Source organism: Cricetulus griseus (assembly GCF_003668045.3).
Source record: "Cricetulus griseus strain 17A/GY chromosome 1 unlocalized genomic scaffold, alternate assembly CriGri-PICRH-1.0 chr1_1, whole genome shotgun sequence".
Taxonomy (NCBI): Eukaryota; Metazoa; Chordata; class Mammalia; order Rodentia; family Cricetidae; genus Cricetulus; species Cricetulus griseus.
The window spans coordinates 125,675,825-125,697,975 of NW_023276807.1; the positions used below are offsets into that span (position 1 = coordinate 125,675,825).

General features: G+C 35.5%; 1 protein-coding gene across 4 annotated transcripts in view; it reads left to right on the top strand.

Moving 5' to 3' along the window:
- LOC100769505 (protocadherin-7) overlaps positions 1–22,151 on the top strand; it is a 406,463-nt gene that overhangs the window by 214,146 nt on the left and 170,166 nt on the right. For 2 of the 4 annotated variants that reach the window (XM_027386933.2, XM_027386934.2), the window contains exon 3: positions 11,948–12,043. The exons of the other annotated variants lie outside the window; for them this stretch is intronic. In XM_027386933.2, coding sequence (XP_027242734.1) covers positions 11,948–12,036 — 89 coding nt within the window. In that variant the 3' untranslated portion in view covers positions 12,037–12,043. The remainder of the gene's footprint in view (positions 1–11,947; positions 12,044–22,151) is intronic. 4 annotated transcript variants of the gene reach the window in all.

Below are 22,151 nucleotides of genomic sequence, written 5' to 3' on the forward strand. Positions count from 1 at the left end.
TGTCTTCAGATGCATGCACACCCTTTGTATTTCAAATTTCTGTTGAGAACCACTGATAATACAATGTAAAAGCACCAGTTATTCATTACAAGCATTCCAGTATTGCAGTATATTAGTTTTTATGCTTTTTTTTCTTAGAACTGGAAGGCAGCCATAACTATCCTTGGCTTCTGCAATGCTTGCTATAATAAAGTCCTTTGGATATTCCTGGTAATAATCCTTCATGGATACAAATCAAGATAGTCCCAACTGTTCACTGACTTCTGTGAATTGTATTCTTGGGAGATTCCAGTGGTTATCTTTCTGTGGAGGTAAAGGTTTAAGTTGAAATAGTACTTATTTATTTATTTATGGCACAGAACAGTCTCACCGCCATGCCTAAGAAAATTGCTTCATAAAATACTTGGTAATGTAAATGTGAGAATGAAAGTTATATATCATATGACTTATTGAAATTATGGCTTGTAGGAACATGATCATCTCTATAAAGGAATCTAATATACATGTTGGAGAATAGTCCAGTGACGCCTAGTAAAAAAGGATGTTTCTGTAATATCTGCAAAGCAGTACCTGTCCATATCTATGCCCTTGGCATTTCTAATCATTCGTGGCCTGGCTGTGCAAATCTGATTTGATGTAGGGAAATTTAAAATAAGCATTTATTTCTGAAGAATTTTTCTTTCACAGAAGATAACATTCTATGGCTTTACTGCCCTTGACTGATTTCCTCATTCACTTCTTACATTGGAAAGGAATGTATTTGTCTGTTTAGAGTAGCATCATTTTAATTGAATTAAAAACAGAGGAAACCTAGGTCAAAGGTGATGATATGGCCTGGAATCTGAGTCTAGTACCTACCCAAGACAGCTTGGTATGGCAGGCAACAGGACTCAGGATTTCACCATTATTCTCTATGGATTTAATTATGGAAATATGTTTAAATTATTTTGTGTTCTACCAAAAATTAGACCTTTAAAACTATACTTGAGGAGTGGTGACAAGGAAGGGGTTTGAGGGAGGATAGCTGACAGGGGCTAGAAAGGAGTAGGGAGAGGGGAAAATGTTGTGTCTATTTTAGAATCAGGGAGTTTACTATGAGATTGTCTCCTAGTAACACCAGAAGCTTCACACATTAATTCTCACCAGCATGACTGCCCAAACATGAGCTGAACAAGTATTACAACAATGCCCATGACAAACTTGGAGGAGAAAAGCCCATGAGGCTTCTACCCTACACAACGAAATATAAGCAGCCAAAGAATACTGAGAACAGGAGAGCTGATGCTCTCTAGGGATTACCCCACCAAGTGGTCAAACCGTGAATCCTTAAAACATACATACAGGCTGTATTATACAAATGGAGAATTATATTTAGGAATATATGTGTTTGCATATATGCATGCAGTAACAGTTAATGAAAACAGAGGCTATGTTTGAAAGTGTAAAAGGGTATAGGGTAGGATTTGGAGGGAGGAAAAGGAAGGGAGAAATTGTTGTAATTAAATTAGAATCTCAAATTTGAAAGTCTATTGAAATTAAAAGCACAATAAAATATAAAAGAACAGAATGAATTAAAATGTGTAGCTAAAAAAAATGTTGGACTTCTCATCATTTTCTCTTCTTGCCTTGATTTTATTTTAGTTCCTGTCATCACATTTTCAGAATTTGGTTTGATTGAAAGTCCCATAGTGTAGTCTAATGTATTTGGTCAGTAAGATTTGAATTGAAACAGGATTTTGAGTCAAACTTTTTAAGATTAAACTCTCTTTGGTGGTTACAAATGTTGTTGAGTAGTAGAACACTTGCCTAGCATATGTATGGGCCTAGCTTTGGTCCCTGAGACTAACAAAAACATTAGTGACTGTTCAAACTTAAAGTTTGAAAGACTGAGTGTCATGTAGCCAAAGAATGTGAAGCTTCATGAAGTTATATTTATGAACACATAAAAAATGTGCAACAGCAAACCATTAAATTTTTGTGCATGATGTGCAAATAGAGTTTAAAAGACAAAAATGTAGTTTCTTCTTTTACAATATTCTTAAAATAAACCCAGCTATTGTTTTTTTACAGTGGAATTCGTGTGGCATATGGCTTATTTTCAAGTTCTCCCCATCCAGGAAATGCTTAACTTAACAAGAATATAAAAGAGCATGTGCAGAGAGTGGGTAGAGGGGGGAGGAATAGGTCTTCCACATACATTAGTTAACCACTCTGCTGTTTATTAAATTTGCTGATCATCCACCAGGGAAGACAGCTGATTGAAATACAAAGACTTCGGCAGTTATGCGAGAGTATGAAAACACATGCACATGGCCTCCCCTTCTGCAGATTTATCTTCTGTCAGATTTCTCAAGAGTATACCATATTTTATAGGCTAGAAATAAAACATTATGAATACATACATACATAATGAAAAAAGATATATGATTTGAGGGAACAGCATTGCCCAAAGTTAGCATTTTATTTCATGTAATTTAAATTATGTATTGAAAAAGGTGTTCTATGTGTTAGCTGAATTCCACCTCTGAGCATATTGCTTATCTGTTTGGGTGTATGTGAACAGGTTGAGGGGAAAATAATTTTAAAAAAGTCTTAGCTAGTGTCTGAGATGCTTTCTAGCCAAAGAACAACTTGTATTTTAAAAATAAATTAAAATGCATCGACTACGAAGAGCGAACAGAGTATTTTGAGTGAAGGATAGGGTGAACAGAATGTTGTAATTCGCTCCCATTCTGCAGATCTATGAATAATCATTCCTTGAGGTTTGAAGATATAAATAACAGTGCTGAGTGCAGCTATTTCTACTTTACAAAGGAAATCATCCATTTTGTTTTCATTTTCACTAGGGTAAACTCAAAATGGCTTTGTGTAGCTTCTGCTAATTGTATCCAGGACCTAAGCCTTTTTCTACAAAGGAAATGTTTCTTGATTGTGAATGGATTCCTGTGTTTACATGGCTAAATTGACTCAGAATTGACAACTGTTGTTTGCCTTGGCAAGGTGAGATGATGGTATTTGCTGCTAAGAGGAGGTTGGTAGCAAAATAAGAGTTATAAATGTGAGATATGGCAAAGATAAAAACATAAGTTGTAAGGATGAATGATTAGAGAAGCATATTCTGACTTAGGTTTTAAGTCTCAGTATAATCATGTTAATTGTTATTACATGTCAGTTATACTACAATGTGCTTTGAGACATGCACTCCAGAGAAGTAGAAATGAAAATTCTCAGGTAATGCTCAATTGCTTATCTTGAGCTAATTGTGAGTTCTAGATGATTTTTGTTATTAGCATAAAAACACTATTTTTATAACCTAAATTATCATTATATATAAGGTCAACATGGAAAAGATTATAAAATACTTGTTTTAATTGCTATGTTATATAATATTAAAACAAAATTCTTTTGACAATGATTTCCAGATAAACTGTTAGGATGTATGGTGCACATACATGTGTATCTATTCAGTATCAGAGCTACTACCCTTAGGCTACATAATATGATGATGGACATCCTAAGGTGTCTTGTTCATCCATGTATCTCCAACTATTAGGATATTACCCAATGTATAATGGATGATGACTAAAATTTCTTGAATTCTGAATAATGTATTGCTTTCAAGATCGAGGTTTTATCTACAACCCCCTCCCCCATTTTTTATATTCCTTTGCTTGTACTTGTGGCTGTTTAGCCTAAGTGTTTTGATGGAGAATTTGCTCAATAATACTAATTACCATGAAGTAGACTGGGTTTTGAAAGGATACAGGTTAATTCTACGCATTTTGATGAAGAGCCTATTTTAGTTTTAAAGACCGTTCTTCTATAAGAAGTACAATTTTATCTTCTCTCAATTCATCAGCATAAAGGACCCTTTTGAAAAAAATCTGTTTTGTGATTGTTAAGTTAATTTTCTTAAATCTATGCCCATCATGGAACTTGACTACCCAATTTAGATTGGAGAAAGAAGTAACATATTTATTTTTGCACTGTACCCTTGAAATGTACAGGGCTGGATAGATGGCTATGTGCTTCAGAACACTACTTGTACTTGTAGAGAAATCAAATTCAATTCAAGGCAGCCATGAAGCAGTTCAGAACCCATTACCACTGTAGTTCCAGGAGTTCTGATCCTATGATTCTCATCGTTACCAGGAACACAATGGTACCCATGTATGCAAGCAAGCAAACACTTGTTCATGTAAAAATAAAACAAAATAATAAAAATAAAATTTTTAAAATGTAATTGCTTTTGAAATTAATATTGATTTGTAAACTTTATAACTAATTCCTCCTTGAGAATATCACACTTTCTAACTCAAATTAGTTATACTTTGTTATTATGCAACTAATTATAAACTTTTTACATACTCTCCTATTCATTCATTTATTCATTACTAATACAAAGACAAAACTTAAAGATAATTATAAGAGTTAGGTTTTTTGTTTTTGTTTTTTCTTTTTAAGTCTAAGCCATGGAAGAGTTTTCTCTGAGGCTTGTGTTTTAAGAACTGCCTCCAACACAGACACCCACAGCTAACACTCAGCTAAACTCAGGAATCAAGTAGCAGAGAGGAGCGATGAGCAAAGGGGTCAAGACCAAGTTGGTGAAACCAACAGAAACAGCTTACCTGAATAAGGGGTTGCTCATGGACCCAAGACTGATAGCTGGGAAATCAGCATAGGACTGTTCCAGACCCCCTGAATAAGGAGGTCAGTTTGGAGGTCTGGGCAATCTATGGGGCCTCTGATAGTGGATCAGTATTTACCCCTAGTACACAAATGAACTTTGGGAGCCCACTTCACATAGAGGGATACTCTCTCAGCCTAGACACACTGGGGAGGATCTAGGCCCTGCTCCAAATGATATGACAGACTGAAGATTCCACCCCCCATGGAAAGCCTCACCCTTCCTGGGGAACAGAAAGGGGTTGGGATAGGGGTTCTGTTGGGGTCAGAAGGGGAGGGGAGGGAGAGGGAACTGAGATTAACATGTAAAAGAAGCTTGTTTCCAATTTAAATGAAAAAAGAAGAAAAAAGGAACTGCCTCCACTATCTATGTTACTCTATACGAATTTCATTCTGTAGTGTATGTTAATCCTAACATACATTTTAAATTGTATTTTTCTTCCTTTCTGGGTTAAATGGGTTGGGGTGGGCTAGAAGAAAGATTTGCTAGTATTTGCACGTGAAAAGGTTCTCTGTCTTTGTTTCCTGGATAGTTTACTTTCTAGCACATTTCCATTCTAAAATTCACTGGTCACCATATTGGTCACTGGTAAATCCTTAGTGATTCTCTATTTCAATTTGCATTTATTTTGTTACTTTTACTCCTGTTCCTACTTCCTCACTGTACTCAACTAGCAACTGTTCTTCCTTTTTAAATATGCAAGTCACCCCTTATATTATCCCAATTAATTTCTCCATGCTAAAAATACATATTTCTTTTCACTCCTGTCTTTTCTATTATTAGATAATGAAGTGTCTAGCCATGCCTGTCTCTCACTGCTATAGTTCTTAAGTTCTATCACCTGTATTTCTTTATATTTCCACCAATTCTTCCTTTAAAATTTGATATAAATAACAGCTCCTTAGTCCTGTATATTGCAACTCTATCTTAGCATGTAATGCTTCATATCACACCATCTTAATATCTATCATGCATCTTAGTAGAATATTGTCCCCATAAACAGAGCTTATACTGTTATAATTACCACTCTTAATAATCAACTCAATATTGAAGAGGCATAGTCTGGAAATTTTCAGATTTTCGTGACAAACCTTCAAGATTCATATTCATTTTCATGATAATGCCAGGATTTTTACTCTCAACTCCCATTCACTCATGCGTAAGAAACGTTGTCTGAAGTTGTAATATTCATTTCTCTCATTCCAGAGACCTCTCTCCTCTGCACTATCAATTATCTGACTTTAATGCTGCAAGACACTGAATAAAGAATAGATAGGAGAATGTATCCTGTTTGTACCAAAATAGTCATTAGGAGTTACACAAAGCATAAAACAATGTCATTCATTTTGTATCTTAAAATATGGCAGTGTTTCATAAAACATATTTATGTATTTATTTATATAATTTGTTATGGGTATTTTCAAACACACTTATAATCATTTAGAGAGTGTGCTAATTTCAATTAATCGTGTAGGAAGTATCAATAACCACACCCCAGATAAGCAACAACACATTGTGCAGTGTAGTTTCTGAAGTGTACTATAGTCATGAAACCCAAATATTGGAGTCCCACTTGCTAGGGCACACGCTGAGCACAGATGAAACCTTGAAAGACCAAACTGAATTATCAAATTGATGATATCACATCCTCAGTAGTAGAGATTTTAAATGCATTGGTAATGAAGTATTGCTGGGCAATGGTGGCACACACCTTTTTCATCTCAGTACTAATGAGGTAGGGAGATCTCTATGAGTTCAAGGCAAGCTTGGTGTACAAAGGGAGTTCCACGACAGCCCATTGCATAGAGAAACCTGGTTTTGAGAAACCAATAAATAAGTACACAAATAATAAACAACAAACAAATAAATAATAAAATGAAAACCAAATTTAGGATTAGATGAGAAAACTCAGTTAAAACGCAAAATTGGGGGGAAATAAGCATGTTATTTTCATTGAGCACAGTCATACATGGATTAAAATAAAATGACCAGCCAACATGACTCACCACATTAAATAACTTATAAACAAGTACTTAGGTTATATCAGTTTTGTGTAAAGGAGGGTGGGCCATGCTAATTTACATGTACATTGCCAGGTTTTTAGAAAGCACATATTTAAAACATTATAAAATTGAAACTGAGTGAAACATTATGTCTTTCTTTCTTTTTAGGGAATCATTAATTTCTCAAAGAACACGTCCTGATTTAGGGGCCCCTCTTCTACTCCTCTCAGTTCCTCCACACCTCCCCTCCCATCTGGATGCACTCCAGCTCTGTCTCTCATCACAAAGCAAACAGGTCAGACACCCATTTAATCCCAGGCAAAGGCAGGCAGATCTCCGTGAGTTTGGGGCCATCATGAGCTACAGCATTTACAGCATGATTTCCAGGACAGCCAGTATAATGTAGAGGTAGAGAAATCCCATTTCAAAAACTAAAAAAAAAGCTAAACCAAAGAAGAGGCATCCAAGAGATAATAATAAAATACAATATGATAACAAAACATAAGAGAAAACAGAAACTGAACATTAGAATTGGACAAAACTGAAAGATAAGAGCCTAAGAGAAGGCACAAGAAACAGAGCCACTCTTTTGTACACTCAGGAATCTTATAAAAACACTAAGCTGGAAGCCATGATACATATACAAAGGACCTGGAAGATACCTATGTACCAGGACTAGAAGTTTTAAAATGAGTAGTTGAACTGGATCTTCAATTATTAATAAAACTATCACCTAAGAAAATTTTATCACAATAATTCTCAGAATTGTACATGACAGCATTCTAGTTCATTATGATAAATAATTTTGAAGAAATCATGCATAATATTAAAAAATCAATGAACATTTTTAGTTAAATAAAAAGGAGTGAATGCTTTTCTTCTGGAATTAAGAATTTTAAGCCTCATATTGCTAACATTAATATATTACAATTTAAGCTTTCACGTGTGTGTATAAATGTATCTTTTCATATCTATAAATTACTCTCAAATCTAATTATAATGCAATTTAGTAATATTGACTAAGTATTACACTTAATCATATTTATAAAGCCTCTAATCTCATAACTATATAATTGTTTTATTAAGTTGTTTTTATGAATTTTACTGTATAAAATTAAACACTAACCTTAATTTTGTCGGCATTAATCTTTGCAACTTATTTCTTGAAAGCTCAGGACCATGATGCACTGTAGCTTAGAATCCTAGCAAGGCCATTGGCCTTTCCCTAAAAACTGAGCTAAGAATAATATTAACTCCACTCTTGTTTCATCTCCTCCACAATGTTTACTGGTTTTAAATAAACTTCAAATGGTACTGAAATAATGTTTTCTTTTTACATTTATTTGTGATGTATTTTCTTCTAAATGATCTCAGTAGTTAAATACTGTTTGCTGCCCTTCTCTGGGCCTTATATAATTATGTTTTATTGTGAAAATACTGCTTTTCTGTACAAAATGCAAGTCCAGCCATCTCTTCGACAGAACAGTCACTTGTTTTCTGTGAGGTGACCCACCATCCCATCCTTTACAAAAGTTCTGAATCTCTTTCCCTGTATGGCAACTTTTGTTGCCTGTGAAAGTGACTCCTAATCTCACTGTTAAAGTGACTGAATTGGTTCACTCTCTCACCATTGTCACCCTAGGCATTACTCAACATACACTAGTATTTTGATGACTAAGATAAACTTTTTAAAATATTATTCGGCAAGTAATTACCAAGACATAAGAAAAAGAGAAAACCCAAAATATCTCATTACCTACGTCAAAGCATCTTACAAAGAATACATTGGAGGTTTTGTGCCTGGAGGTGACCTTATGTGGGGGAGTTTTAGTCACAGCCACAGCAGAAATATGTTGCAGGACATTTGATCACACTGTGATGCCCTGAGACAGTGTTACTAAAGTTTAACAGGGGGCCAGAACCTTTGACTAGTAGACAAGAATTAGTCATAGAGTATATGGGGGACCTAGGATCTGGATAGAAATGCACAGGAAGAACTGGAGAAGGACTTGGAGGTTCAGAGGCTTTTTGGGCTTTCTTTTTGGTCTAGGAAGTGTAGAGAAAATGTCAGCTGGCTGCTCGTTGGTGCTTCTTTGATCTATCAAGTTTTCACCCCAATATCTGACTCCTGAGTCTTTGTTGGTAATAGAAAAACTTAGATAAACACAACAGAACTTTCTATTTCCAGTTTCGGCAGGAAATTTATTTTTCAGGCTTGCCTCACCAAAAGAATAAGAAAAATAGTCCTGATATCTAGAATTTGGGGTCTTTCCCACATATCTTTATTCCACATCCACCAGTCTCTAAGGAAAAAAATGATAGAACTAGACAGAGGACAGGACTGCCAAAAACTAAGTCATATCCTTTCACATCTTATTATTATAAGTATGTCTTCTTATACACCGCAAATATTCTACTACTTTTTTCATCCCAAAGTCCATACAGGCTGAGAGAACTCCACAGTCTCCTTGACATTTAGTGTGCAGGCTTCCAGAACTGCACAATGTTTCCTACATCCAACCATTTGTCCCTACTCTCATCAATGTTTAGAAGGCAACTCAGCATGTGTTACTGTTCATAGAGTGTACAATACTCCATGAACCTCTTTTCTTCTAACTTCCAACCACTTTTGATATTTTTTCATTGTTTTCAGCTTGCTGAAAAACAATATCTATATTCTGCTTTGCCCTTAAAATTAACCAGATCTTCCTGTGATCAAATCACAAAATCTGACTGCAACCAGTAACAATACCTAAGGAATATGATTCTTGTTACCAAGGTTGTACAAGAGTTAAACTTAATGAACTTTTCTATAGTGTTCTCCATACTATTATATTTTGTGAAAGATAGTTCCTAACATTTTTGCAATGTCATTACAGATGTTTACTGTCAGTGTGAATCTATAGAAAAGAATGACCACCCTCCCAGAATTCTTGTATTCATGATGGTAACAACCCATCCCTTTCTTCTTGGTTGCTATGTGAAATCTAGCTGGTAAAATTCTTCATGAGCAAAATTTCTACCAAGAATGCCTCATGAATGGCAAAGATTCTTCCATTATCTTGATCTCTACACCTTTTAAATATACATTTCTCTTGCATGAAAAGTTTCTACCTCCCAGTCTACACAGCTATTTATAAAGTTATTGTACATGACTTAATGAGTTGTAAAAAAGGATTCCTCTGTTTGGTATACATGCACTTCCCGAAGTTAATTTCTTATTTCTGACAAGTTTCAAATATACTACAGATAACATACACACACACACACACACACACACACACACACACACACACACACACCGGGGTGGGGAGCATAATACATACCCTTCCTTAGACCAAACAAACATTTAATTATCTCTAAAAACTTTAGTATATTAGTGATCCATATGCAAAAAATAGTGTATTTCACCATGTTAAATGTAACTATCTGGCTGTAAATGCAGAGCATGTGGAATATACATTTTTTTTCTTGGCTTACAAGATTCCCACATTTGATTCATCCAAAGATGAAGCATTTGCTGATCCTAAAATAATCACTCAGGAATATTTAAATATGTGAATAATTTGAATATATATATATATATTTACTTGACTATATAGGCTTTAATTTTGGGAGGGAGTTTAAACTTTAAAATATTTTGTAGAACAATATTTTAAGTTAAGTACACAATAGATGAAGGTAAGAATCATGACCAAGCTTCAGGAACGGAACATGTCCCATCAGATAAGTGAGTTTCTGGTGTGGAGATGTTTCTTCTAACTCAACAGGCCTACATAGTACTTCTACCTCCAGAATTCCGTGATGTTAATCTCTTATGATACCAATTAGTTTCCAAGATTTCTCAATTTAAGAACTGACTAATACTATTGCCTAAGCTTTAGGTGTTTCCTGTTAAACTGAGAGGAAGGCCAATCAGAAGTGTGTCAGAGATAAAAGATGTTGAGACACTGGAACATTTTGAGACACTCTGTTTAAACAAGATCATGGAAAGACCAAAGGGATTACTATGTTCCAAACCTCAAAGGCTTTTCTGATAGCTGCTTTCCTAAACATTGGGATTAAAAGTTGAAATTAGTTTAGAAACAAAAATGCAAACACATAGTTGTGTAAATCCCTGTCTTTACAAAAAAACTTCAACAATGTTGCAGTCTTTTGATAATAAATACTCTAAGAAATACTTTTCTGTGGAGAGTAAACTTCTCTTTTATATGAATGAAAATAAGCAGTTATTTTTAATTCTTGGGCCTTTTTTGTAGATCTAGTTTTGTATTTTACGTTGCTGCAACAATAACATTTAAATGTGTAAGTTAACTTTGACAATGTCTAAATAAACAATTCAAAAGAAACACTTCTATGCATAATTTTCATTTTAATATAAACATAAAAAGTCAAAGACTTCATTAAAAACCAAACACAGTCAGGTCTTACTTTTCATGTGTGGTTTTATTTCATGTACTGGTATTAACATAATTCTGATTAAAGTACAAATAATTTATTATTGTCAACTCCCTTTTAAACATTTCTTTTCATTTTCCTCTATAATTGTATTTACTTAAATTATCACATGCAGTCGAAATTAAATCATGTTTATAAGTATAATTAAACATGAATATTTTTACAAATTGTATTGGTTGAACCTCACAAGGTAGGTGGACACCTACGCCTTCTAAATTAAACACCTTTTCCGTTAAGTTAAAGGTATTTGTTTTGATGCTAAAGTTGTGTATAGATAGGAGAACATGAAAAGGAGACCTTTATGTGTCAGCTAAGTAGCAGCTGGGTAGTGGCAGCAGGAAGAAATAATATAACCCTGAGTACTGGAAAGCAACTGTGTTAGTGTTTGTTAGTAGGCTTGTCCTATATTTATTTTCCTTATATCTATTCTTAAAAATTTATGCCCATATTCTAATGTTCTACCTTAAGCTATTCTGTTCAGTTGAAATGAGAAAATAGAACATTAGTTCATTATGAGTAGCAGTGCTCTGGAGGCAGAGGCCAGCAGGTCTACAGAGCAAGTGCCAGGACAGCCAGAGCTCCACAGAGAAACCCTGTAAGAAAAGAACAGCAAAACAAAAAAGCAAAAGACAAAAGACCTAGTTTGTTAATATTATTCTTGAGATTTATATTCTTTAAAGGAAAGAATGTAAAAACTAAGTTTTTGGAAATGCTTTTATTGACAGAGTCTGTGGATGGACACCATGGTGCAGCCGCTGCTGATTTTCCCTTTACATATTTCACCATCTCCCTTCCCCAGGTGTTGCTGCCATCACTACCTTTCCCCTCCTTCCCTTTCCTCATGGCAAGACGCATGGAAGAAGAGTGCTGTTAAGGCCTCTCCATTAATCAACAGGTATGGCGGTTCTCAGCTGCCCCTCTTCTCAGTCTTCCACTGCTGCTCTGTCTCTTACACTTAGAAGACACCATGATGCACTGCACAGAGCTTGGAAAAATGATAGAATTCAGTGTGTTTCCTCTTTACATTTCCCACATTAGCTCACCGTAGAATCCCCCCAAAGTTGTAGATCTTTGTTTCTTGGATATAAAATATAGGGGGATTATTGATATTATTCTCAAAATGGTATTATATTCAACCAATTGGAGAGAAAAGATCCTGCATTTGTCAGTAGGTCACGTTCTACAAATACCGATGCCATATGTTTAAAAAGAGCAACATAAAAACACTTTGTGGATTTTACTTCAGAATTCAGTCTTATTTGCATCTTAGAAGCATTGTACAGATGATACATTAGTTTTAGTACTTGTTCTCTGGGTTCTAAAAACTTAGGTGTAAGCCAGATCACACATATCTGAATCTATTTCAAAACTGCCATTCTGATATGAAAGCATAGTGTGTGCTAATTACTCCTGGAAAAAAAAAACTGCTATTTGTCACGTTGTCTGGTGGTGTTCAAGCTATCCCAAGATCCCCTGTATTCAGAGTGCTACACTTTGAAAGGAACTGGACCCTCAGGGCACAAGTCTAGAAGAGTCATGACCAATAAAACATAAGCTCTTAGTCATTCAGGGGCAACGCCTGTCTTCTTGATTTCCTCTTCCTCTGGTGGAACTTGTCTATCAGGCTCCTGCAGTGGCTTGTTGTGGAGACATTGTGTGGCTTTCTCTGGTTCTTTGAGATGTGTGAACAGAATAGTACCTTTGGGCTAGGAAGATTGTTGGTAGATGTCTTTAAGGAAAAATGAGGGTGTCTTTTTTGGCTGTGGGGGGAGAATTGTGTATGCAGTTTTTAGAACAGACATGTAGTAACAGAGCCCATCACTTTTACTTATACATATTTAGCTGGAGTTCAAAGATCATAAAGAATCATTTCACTGTATCTCAGTGCATATATGGAAAGGCAATGAACCTCAGGTTAGATGATTAATCTTTAATTAGAAACATATAGCTTCCTATCAAATGATCGTTGTTTGAGTACCTTTCAGAATCTCTCTTGTGCCCAGGCTTTTATTCTTTATTTTGTAGTGATTTTGGCATGAGTACAACAAATTCTCTGACCACCACATCTTACTCAACGGATTCTGTTGCTTATGTCCACCTGTGTTTGTGTCATTGGATTGCTGTATGCAAAGACCTTTTCAACAATGCCTGTTGGGAAAACATACATATGTAGTCTATTTAGAGGTTGCTGTGTCAGAATGTTGGCCTCTATTTTTCTCTCAAATTTATGTACATAAATGTATTACTTTTAAAAATGTTTATTTGTGTGTAGTATTGTAAGACCACTGAGGATTGGTGATGACTAATGTAACTAAGGTCACTCATGATGCTCTTAACTGAGATGTGCCTCATGGAGGTTCTGAATCACTCCATGCCATGTAGACACTACTCACAGTGGCCTTTAAATTTCTAAAGGACAGAAATTCACCTCTCCCTTAATGGATTTTCAGGGTGTGTGTTGAGTGAATGTTTATAGAGCAGTCATTTTCCTCCACACATTAACATGAAACATGTCCCTCACTTAAATTCCAATGTATTACTGATTCCTGTATATTCTCTGTAGTTTGCAGCTTTTGACCATTGTTAATTTGAGGTTACTCAAAATAATTTTTTTCTGAGGCATAATTTACATATTCCTTAAGTTTTAAAATCTATAATTTTTAAAAGATATAAAAAATTATCACACACAAAATGATGATTTAATATCATAAATTTACCAAATGTATAAAGAGAAAAGAATCCAACATTCTTATATTTTTTGTAAGATAAAATTTCAAGAAATGTGTTTAATATATTTGAAAAGTACAAATCACAAAAAACTATACCTCTCATTATATGAAAATGAAGAAAATATATACAAAGTGAAAATCAATTTATGGCTATATCATTTAAAAAGAGAGGAGACATAAAATTCAGACTTAGGGATCAAAGCAGGCAGAAAAATTATCTTGTACAGAAAGAATAAAATAAAAATGAAATTTTAAATGAAGAAAATGTTGCTGGAAAATGAATGCTGAGCAAACTTTAAAATAACATGCAATACTTTGTGAAGTAAAAAATCAATGTAACTGGGAAAGAGAAGAACATTATTTATGAGCTGATCTTTCCTTTATTAAAAAGTCTTTGCTCTAAAATGCCTGGGATGACTATGTTTGTGGGAAGAGTACTTCTCAGTGTGTGATAAGGCCAAAAGCATTAATTTGAGCTATGCATTTTGAATTTAAATAGTGTGCCAAGAGAATATAGCTGAAATAAGACTTGATGGAAAAGTAAGGTCTATGTCAAAATAGCTCACCTGATCACATTCACCAAGGAGCCCAAAATGAACAAATCCACCATTTTAGATCCGTAGATGGACAGATTGGTCTGTGTTTCTTTTCATTATGTGGAGTGACTGGTGTTTTTGTTTGCTTGTTTATTTGCTTGTTTTTTTATTACTCATGGAATCTTAAAAGTGAATAGATAAATAGTGCTCAACAAATCCAGGGGTAATTATGCATGCACCCTCTATCCATTTTTAAGATTTTTCTCCTGTGGGCAAGAATAATCTCAGTGACACAAAATGTAAAGGTAGCTCGCTCTAGTTTATTTCAGTTCTCCACCTTTTCCCTTCTTTCCTTCCTCTTTCCCTCATTTGCCTTCTCCCTGGGCCACACCCCATTCCCCACTCCTGGTTGTTTTTGAGCTAAAATATACCTTCCTTTAACTTGTATCTGTTTACTGATATTTCCCTTTGGGAAAGGGAAACCAAGTGCTATTTGCAGATTTAAATTCAGGATGACATTACGTCATAGTGTCTAGATGTTTATGTCTCTCCACATATTTTTTTGCTGATTCACAGCTCAGCCATCTATAATTTCTAAAATTTGGTTGCAAATCCTTTTAGTGTTCTTGTCATTATGAATTTCTCCTTAAAATAAAAATGCTTTTTCATAAAATAAGAAATTCAGAATGTGTCACCCCTTTTATACTAATATTTAATCTGTTTGAAGAGTCTAGTAATTTTGTTGAAATATCTTCAGGCTTTAAAAAGAAACAGAGTTTAGAACTATGTAAGACTTTGGACAGTATTTTTACCTAAGTATGTGGATTTGGACAGTAGGCAATAAATACATAGAATGAATACATGCATAAACTTTATAAGCAAGAAACATTTTTGAAAGAACTAAATATTTATTAAAGTGAATCTTTACCTAAGGACAAGCAAGTTCAGCATTAAAGAATCCTAATTTTGTAATAGTCTTAAGTAGATAACAATGCCAGTATAAGAAAAAAAAAGATTCTCTGAGTATAAATTATTGTCATTACTGATAACAATATGAGCTCATCTATAACAATAAGTTTCACAGAGGTCAAACTGGAGTAAAATAAGAATAAAAACCGGGTAAGGCATGTGCTGTCAGAGCTGTACTAATAAAAGCCACTACAAAGTACACTCTTCACTTATGCACACCCTTGTTTAATGCCAAATTGCTGTCAATGTCCCTTGGCGAGTTCTATTTATGAGCAGATTACAACACACTCTCAGAGGCCTTCCACATCTAACTCTCAGTGAGTGCCGACACAGAATATATGGTCTTTCTGAAGCTGTGAAATTTAATTAATTTGCTGGCAGAGTACAGTTTTCATGCCACATGCCTTTGCCCTGACCCTGCTCAATACTTCCATTTTCAAATGTGCTTTATATATTGTAAACCTATATCATTTTAATGAAGCTCTTCCATGTGGTAATTTCAGTGCTTGACTTAATTTTCTCAAAAGCTCCAGTGCCTACATACATTCTTTTTTCTGTAATACCAACTGTCACTTACTAAGTTGCATGAATATATGCATGTCTCCCATGATTTTTTTTTTATATTCAGACTTCAAACCATTACCCTTTAGGTGTCACATTAAATATAAGATTCTCAGGTAAATTTTTTTAAAACATCAAGAAACCTCTATCTGCTTTGTCTCTCACTGCAATCCAACATATAAATCTTATGTGATGTGTCTATATCTTCCACCTAATATCAAAAAGAGCAGTAGGAACAGAGGGAGTATGGATGTATCACCCCTTGAAACTCTCACCTACTGCATAAACCTAAATGTTTTGGACTATATCATCTTTGATTCCCTCTCTGACTTTCTATAAAATATGGAAGACTAGGGAGTTTAGAAATTGGTATTTTGCTCTAGCTTGCCCATAAAGGGATAGAAAAATGGTGTAAATGGAGATACTAAGCTAATTAAGAAGGCTTTTCAGTGAGAATGGAAATGTTTCCTTTTATTTCAAGAGCTGTGTCCTCAAGAAGGATTCTGAGAACCAGCTTTTACTCAGCGATGTGGACTATGTGATCATGCAATTCAACCTTGTATTGTCACAGACTTGCTGCATAAATCTTCAAAACACTTATCTAAAAAGAAAATGGATTGCTATAATTTTAAAGTGTTCTATTTTCCTTTGGGATGTGTATATATACATGACTGTGTGTGTGTGTGTGTGTGTGTGTGTGTGTGTGTATGTATGTGTGTGTGTGCTGTATTCAGATATGTGCATTACCATTCATGTGGACAGTCTCTCCCTGGGTGCCATATGTTAATGGGAAAAATCAGGGTCCAATGTGGAGGTTCTTAATACAAGAATTTATGAAAGAAAGAAAAAGATAAAGAGCTGGAGGACAGTTTTATTAGAGTTCAGAAGAAAAACTCCAGGGCAGTCAAGCTGTAAATCTCAGCAGCTGCCAGAGAAGGAAGATGGAGAGGGGTAGAGAGAAAATCATGCCATTTATAAACACCCACATGGCAGGCAAGAAGCCATGAGGTGGGCATGAGGACTTTAAAGAAAGACTTTGGGAGCCCATCCCACATGGAGGGATGATCTTTCAGCCTGGACACACGTGGGAGGGCCTAGGCCTGCCTGGGATGATTTGACAGACTTTGGAGATCCTGTGGAGTGTCTCAACCTCCCTGGGGAGCAGAGGAGGATGGGGTGAAGGCTTGGGAGGGGAGGAGGGGGGGAGAGGGAGCTGGGATTGACATGTGAAGCAAGCTTGTTATTAATTTAAATAAATTTTTATAAAAGGGTAAAAATCTTAAAGTCCCCAAGAAAGAATGCTTAGGCACTGGGCAAATGAGGAAATAAAGAGACAGGAAAGGCCAGGAAGGAAGGAAATGTGAGGTTTTCCTTCAGGATCTGGAAAAGTAGATACACCTAAGAGAAACTCAAGGAGGGCTATATAACAAGTGCACAGACAGTAAGAGATTCTGGAAAGGAAAAGTCCTTTTAATCAGCATAGATAATTATTCCTCCTATCACTTTAGTATAGCATAAAGGCAATTCAGAATTCTGAAGGTTAGTCCCTGGTCAGGGGGATTGACCAGCTGAACTGGACTGACTTATAATGATATAATGGCAAGTCTCCACTCACTAACACAGTCCATTGTTTTGAACAGAGTGAAATAGCTTTTGGTTAGTGAACATTCAATGCTAGTGTATGTGTTGCTGTGTGTGTGTGTGTGTGTGTGTGTGTGTGTGTGTGTGTGTGTGTGTGTGTGTGTGCTTCTTCTACTTAAAAATATTTGAGCCCAATTAAATGTTTTAGGAAGAACCGTGCCACTGTGATATTTACAGAACTTTAATCAAAGCTAGACAAAGGTGAACTCACATTTTGTGACTCTTTGTTCTAGAACAAATGACTGTGGGATTACACAGGAAACCTATCTCTGTGTAAATATAAATTTTACTACTTGCTCATAGAAATACTCATTGAAAACTGGTACATAAAAGAGCCTATGTTGTTAATTCCATATCAAAGAAGAGATTAAACTAAGTTGCATGACAATTCCATTTCCATTGTTAACATTCATAAAATAGTAGAATATTAGAATAATGATTTCCAATTTTAATGACATTTAACAATAGCCATGTGGCAAACAAGCAGCCATGTGCTGGGGACAAGGGCTTTAAAAAAGTGTAAAAGACCCTGAAGTACCACAGAAAGACATGATAATTAAGAATAATTCCATACTGTAGTATGATGATATCATTTTCAAAAAAGTTTTTACTGGAACTGATGATTGAAAATTTGTAAAGACTCTAAGAAGTCTCTTTCTTAAAGAAAGCAATAATATTTCAGTGACCCTTTTATTCATTAGATCTGCCACTAGGAATAGGATATCAATAATTTTCTTTTGTGGATCTACTACTCTGTTATCTGTACACTGGATGCTATTTTTCTACAGTGACAGGAATAATATCATGAAAATTGTAAGATGACTTACAAAAGTAATTTGATTGGTTTTTAGTCATTAAGGCATAAAATATAAAGTATTCATGTAGGATAAGATATTATTTTACCTGAAAGATATTATGAAAATTTTCTTCTTTGAGATGTAACTAGGGAAGAAAAAGGAAAGACAGAAGGAAGGAAGGTAGGAAGGAAGGAAGGAAGGAAAAGAGGGAGGGAGAGAGGGAGGGAAGGAGGGAGGTTTCCTAAAGTCATTAGCCAGTGAGAGATATACGGAAGCTCAGACTGGAGTGAATGGATATGTTGGCAGAGGATGATGAAAAACAAAGATCTTACTTTTCAGCTGACACTTTCTTTTGCATCTGTGAATACACTACATGCCTTGAATCACCAGGATGAAATAGGAAAGCAAACAGTTTTGTACATGAGATACCACCAGGTCCCATGGCCTGCTGGCTTTCTGGAGGAACATAGAGACTGTTGGGTTCTTTGCAAGTTTACAAAAAAATACAAAGAACTTTTTATATATGTGAAACCTGTAAGAAAACAAAGATGGAACTCAACCTAGAGTCATGAGCTGTATAACCAGAACTTGTCACTGACATTGCTGACCTCTGGACTTTGGAATGCAGCACCCTTTCCCTTTGAGTTTGTAGCAACAAAACAGGAGACAGTTACCAAGTTCCCAAATAAACATTAAGCAGACACAGCCATCATTATTTATGCTTCTCTGTCCCCTCTAATCAGCACAGCAGACATCAACTAAACAAACAGAACATCTTGTAAAGAAAACTGTTAGCACAGATGCATTAGCTGATTGCAGTAGGGAATCAGTTAATTGAAGGGGATGGTGAATGTCCTCAGACAGAGTATTTTACCTTTGCTCTGGCTTTTAAGGTTTTGTGTTCTTTATTGAGTAAAATATGTGAAAAGCCAGTGAGTTGAAGTAAGGCAGAAAATGTAAGAAAAGGTTTTCAAAGCAATAACGAAGCAGAGACTTAAATTTGATATTGTAGTAATCCATCTCTACATTTAAATCAAAATAAAAAGGAGACAGGGAAGGGTGATAGTTTTGTGAAGGTGTTTTATTGGTGAATATTTTTATCAAACAAAAAATATTGTGTTTGGTATGTCTTTAAATATATGGATTTAAAAGATTTTTCATATGTTTCTCAAGTAGCTACAAGGTATCATCTTTTGCACACTGAAACTCTAGCTTATCATGTAAAATTAAGAAGGTAAATTTAAGCTCTTTCTGAACATTCAGGTGGATAATTCTAGGTTACAGGAGAGTATCTAAGTGTGTGCTGGCTTCCTGATATGTGAAAGAAGCAGGGCTCAAATAATCAGGAAGTTTTGAGGCACTTAAAATTAAGAAATTCTGATTATCTTTCAGAAATTGAAGACAGGACAGAAGTACTTGTATGTAGGAGAATGAAGAGGAGAAGGTAGAATAAAACCAGGCAGAACAAAAGACTTGTGCTTGCAAAGAGCAAGGATGTTTTTGTTTTGTTTTCTCCATTTTTTATTTAAATTAGAAACAAGATTGTTTTTCATGTCAATCCCAGTTCTCTCTACGTCCTCTTCTCCCCTGCCCCCTACTAACACACTACCTATCCCATACCATTTCTGCTCCCCAGGGAGGGTGAGGCCTTTCATGGGGGGGTCTTCAGAGTCTGTCCATATCCTTTGGGATCGGGCCTAGGTCCACCCTGTGTGTCTAGGCTGAGGGAGTATCCCTTTATGTGCAATGGACTCCCAAAGTCCACTCCTATGCTAGGGATAAGTACTGATCCACTACAAGATGCCCCATAGATTTCCAAGGCCTCCTCACTGACACCCACATTCATGGGGTCTGGATCAGTTCCATGCTGGTTTCCCAGCAATCAGTTTGGGGACCAAGAGCACCCCCTTTTTTAGGTCAGCTGTTTCTGTGGGTTTCAGGAGAATGGTCTTGACCCCCTTGTTCATCGCTCCTCTTTCTCTACAACTGGATTCCAGTTCAGTTCAGTGTTTATCTGTGGATATCTGCTTCTACTTATGAGCTGCTGGATGAAGGCTCTAGGATGGCATATAAGTTAGTCATCAATCTCAGAGGAGGGTTTTTAAGGTAGCCTCTCCACTGTTTGTTAGTTGGTGTCGTCCTTGCAGATGTGTGGACATTTCCCTAGTGCCTGATTTCTCTTTAAACCTATAATGGCTCCCTCTCTTAAGGTATCTCTTATTTTGCTCTCCTCTATTCTTCCCCCTACACAACCTTCCTGCTCCCTACGTCCTCCTCACTCCTCCTCTTCTCCCCTTCTCATTCTCCAAAGAGAATGGCAAGGATATTTTTAATGTAGTTGCTTAATGCCATTAGGTAGATAGCATGTATTTTACAGAATAACACAAGCAGGCAGGTTCATAAGATAGAAAACTGGGAGTTCTAGAGGTAGAAGGAAAGCTAGGTGTCTCATGCAAGCAGAGGAGGACACCAGATCTCATTACAGATGGGTGTGTGAGAGCCACCATGTGGATGCTAGGAATTGAACTCAGGACCTTAAGAAGAACAGGCAGTGCTCTTAACCACTGAGCCACCTCTTCAGACCAAGGGAAGGAAAGTCATGCCTCAGGTTTTCCTCCTTCAGCTTCCATCTGCCTGAAGCCACACCAAAAGGGGGTGTGGCCACGATTACAGTTTCATAGAGGAGAAGCCTACAGTCTCATATGGTTAAGTGGATATACATCATAGGTATGTGAGTGTTGTATGTCCATGCATCATATCAAGTATACATCAGCAAATCTTTGAATTGTCTTTGAAGTCATCAGAATAATGCTAATGCAATAGGGTAGCAAGGAAAAGATCCATGTGCATTTGTGTGAATTTAAAACCTTCCAAAAAACTAAAGAGAAACTTTTGAAAAAATGTATTTTATGCAATATTGTCTTTAATGAGCCCATTTTAATTTTTGGAAGAGTATAGTGTTTTTATAAGTAACATATCCTTTTGTTGGCCCACCACTTTAAAATTCTAATAATATTTGACACAATAAATTAGTTGAACCTGGGTTATGAAATGGTTTACTAGTGAAATTAATAATTTTTGGACATCGCAATATAGTTAAAGCATATACTATTTAGTCTTTTTCAGAGAAGTTTAATGTTCCTAACCTATTTTTAAAAAAGTAAGTCACACATATCACATAAATGGCCTTCTTAAGGAGTAGGCACTATAATAGACAAAATTCACATCCTTTCATTACAAATAAAGGAATAATTAAAAAATAAAATTGTGAAGTAATAAATCCCAAAAGTGACTTATCTGATATGCAATTAGTTATGTTCCAAGTACAGCTTTATTTCCTATACATTCAATTTTAGTGCAAATAATGGAACAGAACAGTTCACCAAAAGATAGAAAAATTTCAAAACTGTGTGACCTTTTTAATAATAGAGAGACATTATCTTGAGTTTATTGCTTGAATCTTAAATCACTAGATTACCCAAACCAGGTGATTCTGAACTTAAGTACTGAGTCATATGTAAAATTTACTTGAATTTCCAAAGATGTAATTTAGGCATTGAACTTATAACTTAATATGTGTTTAGCTTTTACTTTCAATTAAAATTTTATTTATGAGATTTCTAAGGAGAAAGACTTTTTTAATTTGCTCATAAATTGAGGGTCACTAACAGGAACATTTTAGTGATATGACGTTCCTTTCCTTTAAAGCCAAATATTTATTATAAATAACTGTGTGATTTCAAAGTGGTATGTGCTAAGGAAATAAGCCA